This window comes from Myotis davidii, unplaced genomic scaffold (assembly GCF_000327345.1).
Source record: "Myotis davidii unplaced genomic scaffold, ASM32734v1 scaffold524, whole genome shotgun sequence".
Classification (NCBI taxonomy): domain Eukaryota; kingdom Metazoa; phylum Chordata; class Mammalia; order Chiroptera; family Vespertilionidae; genus Myotis; species Myotis davidii.
Window position 1 is genome coordinate 2,541,300 of NW_006299263.1, and position 4,762 is coordinate 2,546,061.

Consider the following 4,762-nt stretch of genomic DNA (forward strand, 5'->3'; position numbering starts at 1 on the left):
CAGGATATTAGAGTTTCCAACTATTATTGTAGAACTCTCTATTTTCCCTTCAACTCTGTCAGTTTTTGCTTCATATATTTTGATTGTCATTAGTTGTATAAGTGTGTGTAAGTGTTATATCTTCTTGCTGTGTTGAACCTTTTATTAATATACTAGAGGCTTGATGCACAAAATTCGTGCAAGGGGCTTAGTCCTCACAGCTGCGGCAGCTTGCCTCGGCCCTCGCAGCCCCGACTTCATCTGGAAGGTCATCCAGAAGGACATCCAGAAGGTCGTTTGGCTGTATGGTCTAATTAGCATATTATGCTTTTATTATTATAGATAATGTCCTTTGTTGTCTCTTTGAACCATTTTTCATTTAAAGTTTATTTTGTCTGATATTAGTATAGGCTGCTGTCTTTTGGTTACTATTTACATGTAATATCTTTTTCTATCCTTTCACTTTCAATCTGTTTGTCTTTGTATACCAACTGAGTCTCTTGTAAGACAGCATATAGTTGGATCATGTGTGTTTAACCATTCTACCAATCTCTGTATTTCAATTTTAGAGTTTAACCCATTTACATTTAAAGTACCTATAGCAAGTCCTTGAATAACATAATTGTGTTCAGTGTCGTTTTGTTATAACATTGATGAGATGCCATAGGAACTTAACTCTTGTTTATATTAATTAGCCTATGGTAAAATTGGTTTTGTTACACATTGTTTCACTTAAAATCACAGAACCTATTGATGACATTAATTGAGAACTTACTGTATTGATAAGGAGGTACGTCTGTTAATGTGTTATTTGTTTTCTATATGCTTTATAGCTTTTTTGTCCCTCATTGCCTGAATTACTGTCTTGTATATAGTTGATTTTTTTGTGGTGAAATGTTTAAATTCCTTTCTCATTTACCTTTGAGTATATTCTGTAGCTATTTTCTTTGTGGCTACACTGAGGATTACATTTAACATCCTAATGTTATAACATTCTAATATGAAATTATACCAGCTTAACTTCTGTAATATGCAGAACTCTACCCCTTTACAGTTCTGTCCTCACCCCCTTTTCATTGCTAATGTTACAGAATTACATCTTTATGTGTTGTGTGCCCCAATATATAAACTAATAATTCATGTAATGCATTAGTCTCTTAAATTATGTAGAAAACAAAAATTGTAGTTACAAACCACTGTTACAGTAATACTTGCTTTTAAAAAATATATTTTTATTGATTTCAGAGAGAGGAAGGGAGAGGGAGAGAAAGATAGAAACATCAATGATGAGAGAAAATCACTGATTGGCTGCCTTCTGCATACCCCCTACTGGGGATCAAGCCTGCAACCCTGGTTTATCCTGATGGGGAATTGAACCTTGAACTCCTGGTTCCTGAATTGATGCTCAATCACTGAGCCACACTGGCCGGGCCCCAAATAATCATTTGTTAAATGATTTGGCCTAGTATAAATTGCTTTATGTTTGAAATTGTTTTCAATATAGATTTTAAATAACTTGTGACTCACATTTTTATGATGCAGGCTTGACTTTTCCTTAGATTAATTAGGGAGAAGAAAGTTGAATAGTTTAATATAGATGATGATTATAACTACATTCTCTTTTCACAGAAATAACCATGCTTAAAGTTAGAAACCTATATGTTCTTAACCATAATTTATAATTTTTTTACAGATTTGTGGGGCCACTGGGTACCATCATCATAAAGTGTAAAGATTTTCGAATAATTCAGTTGGATATTCCTGGAATGGAGGAATGTTTGAATATAGCCAGTTCCATTGAGGTAAGTATTTTGGAAGCAAAATGTGTTGAAACTAAAAAGTAACTTAAAAAGCCTTATATTCTGACTCATTGTAGCTCTTATGTTTCTTCATTAAATATTTGGTCATGTTCTATAACTCAAATATTGAAAACTGATAGGAAAAGCGTCACCCTGATTCATTGTTATAGGAATGTAATAGGATTTTAGGGTTACTTATTCTTCCAGGTTCATCCATATTTAGCATGTGACAATTTCCTTACCTTTTAAGGCTGAGTAATATTCCATTGTATGTATATGTATATGTATACATATATGTATATGGTGAGACTTTATAAAAAAGTTATTTCTTTTTTTTTTTAATATATTTTATTGATTTTTTACAGAGAGGAAGGGAGAGAGATAGAGAGTTAGAAACATCAATGAGAGAGAATCATCGATCAGCTGCCTCCTGCACATCTCCCACTGGGGATGTGCCCGCAACCCAGGTACATGCCCTTGACCGGAATCGAACTTGGGACCTTTCAGTCCGCAAGCCGACGCTCTATCCACTGAGCCAAACCGGTTTCGGCAAAAAAAAAAAGTTATTTCTTTTATAAAGGAAGTAATTATCACTGATGATTATTATCTCTTGTTTGTTTTTAGTAAATCTGAATTTCCAAATATCAGATTTGCTTAAGATAGGATGTGTTTGTTTTCTATTTATTTAAATAATATTGAATATCTGTTCAGATTATAAATAATAGAAATTTTACTTGGATAATTTAATATTTAAATTGAAGAGCTCACACTATATCCTTCCCCATTCTAACCAACTATATTAATATGCACTTAAATTTTATTTTATTTTTTTTTTAAATATATTTTATTGAGTTTTTACAGAGAGGAAAGGAGAGAGATAGAGAGTTAGAAACATCGATGAGAGAGAAACATCGACCAGCTGCCTCCTGCACACTCCCCACTGGGGATGTGCCCGCAACCAAGGTACATGCTCTTGACCGGAATCGACCCTGGGACCTTTCAGTCCGCAGGCCGACACTCTATCCACTGAGCCAAACCGGTTTCGGCTGCACTTAAATTTTAAATTGCCTTATTTTAAATCACTGCTGCTAAATTGTAGCAATTAACTTTATAATATTTTCTTGATAACTATAGAGACATGCTGATTTTTCTTCTGTCTTTAAGTGACTAATCTGAGCTTTGTGTCTGAAACAAATGTTACTGCTTTAACTATTACAAGGGGGCAGAAAGGCTTAAAAATCTGTAACTAGGATTTTGTTTTTTTAAACATGAAGAGAAAAATAAAGGAACAACTGTTGTGGTACTGCAAAAATTGGTATGCAACATTTTTCTGAGTTTGCTAAATTTTACTTAAGGAAATGAGAAGATGAGCCAAACTGTCTTACATAGCTGTCATTTGGAAGTAACACAGTAATGTTGATTTGGCTGAATTCACTAACATGAGTAAGAAATGCCAATGGCTTCTAGGCTGTTAAATTGAAATACAGTCCTGTTATTTGAGCAGGAGAATGCTGCTGACCCACTGCAGTTAAGCATGTGGTTTTGGGGTTGTGGTTTTTTGTTTGTTTGTTTTTTCAGTTGTGGGGTTGGGTTTTCATTGACCTGTCTACATTTTTCTTATCCCTTTTCTAACTTGTAAGAGCTGATTGGTGGGTGTTAGTGAAGTGGCCCATGGTGAAGCATAGTGGTGAAGAAATAGGGCAAGGCTTATTATTCCTCTTTCTGATTGCATTTATTTAGCTAAGTAATGCTAACCAGTTTTTTAGTTAGCTGTAGATGTTACCAAATGCTCTATAGAAAATGACTGATTATATGGAAGTCATTATGGCTAAAAAGAAGCCATACATTATGAGCCATTCTCATAATTTGATGTCAGAATGAGAATCCTCTTCTCTTTCCTTTTTTACAGTTTAGTAAATACACATAGTGAACTTGGCCTCTAGCCTTTTACTGTCTTCCAATTCCCTCCCCCAAATACAGTTTAACATAATTTAGGAGTAATAAGTGAAATTCTTATATAGCATAGTTGAGCTATTCTTTGTGATCACGAGTCCATATACTCAAATATATTCTGTTGTCACAAATAGAATCCCATTAGAAGGATAACTGGCAAATGCTCAGTTTTCTAAATTATAGCAGGAAGTCTGATGAAGCTGTTTTCTGTGTACTTTCAACTACTTTGGGGGTTGAAATGTTTTTAGTTCTTTCAGCATTAATATGTTTAAAGGAAAAGTCCTATCTCTAGTGACATAAAATATAATCACAAGTGCTTATTGCCTGCCAGAGTGGTGCTGTCTTACTTGCATTTAAAATAATGATTGTACCAGCCAGAATGGAAAACAATATGGAGGCTCCTCAAGAAATTAAAAATAGAACTATCATATAATCCATCAGTTCCACTCCTGGGTATGTACCTAAGGATACAAAATCATTATCTTGGAGAGATACCTGTACTCCTGTGTTCATAGCAGCATTATTCATAATAGCCAAGATATAGAAACAACCTAAGTGTTGATGGATGGATGGATGGATAAAGAAAAGAGAGAGAGAGAGAATGAATGAGAGAGAGAAATTATTCAGCCTAAAAAAAGAAAGTAATCCTGCCATTTGCAACAGCATGGATGAAACTGGAGAGAATTATGCTGAGTGAAATAAGCCAGACAGAGAAAGACAAGTATTGCATTGTATCACTTATATATGTGATCTTAAAAAGTAAAGCCAAAATCATAGAAATAGAGAATAGAAAGCTGTTTCAGCTATAAGATGAATAAATCTTGTGGGTCTAATGAATAACATGGTGACTGTTTTTCAAAACACTATATTGTTTGAATGAAATTTGCTGAAAGAGTCAAACTTAAATGTTCTCAAAAACAACAGCAAAAGGTGATGTGAGGTGATAGTGTGTCAACTCAATGCGGGGGGAGAAATCCCTTCACAATGTCTATGTATTATATAGTACACTTTAAATATTTTACAGTTTTCTT

The 4,762-nt window shown here is 34.1% G+C and overlaps 1 protein-coding gene across 1 annotated transcript in view; it reads left to right on the top strand.

The window, feature by feature from the left end:
* The window catches only part of MTMR9 (myotubularin related protein 9), a 27,892-nt gene that overhangs the window by 7,084 nt on the left and 16,046 nt on the right, over positions 1-4,762 (top strand). Inside the window, exon 2 of the mRNA XM_006774777.2 lies at positions 1,673-1,781. Coding sequence (XP_006774840.1) covers positions 1,673-1,781 — 109 coding nt within the window. The remainder of the gene's footprint in view (positions 1-1,672; positions 1,782-4,762) is intronic.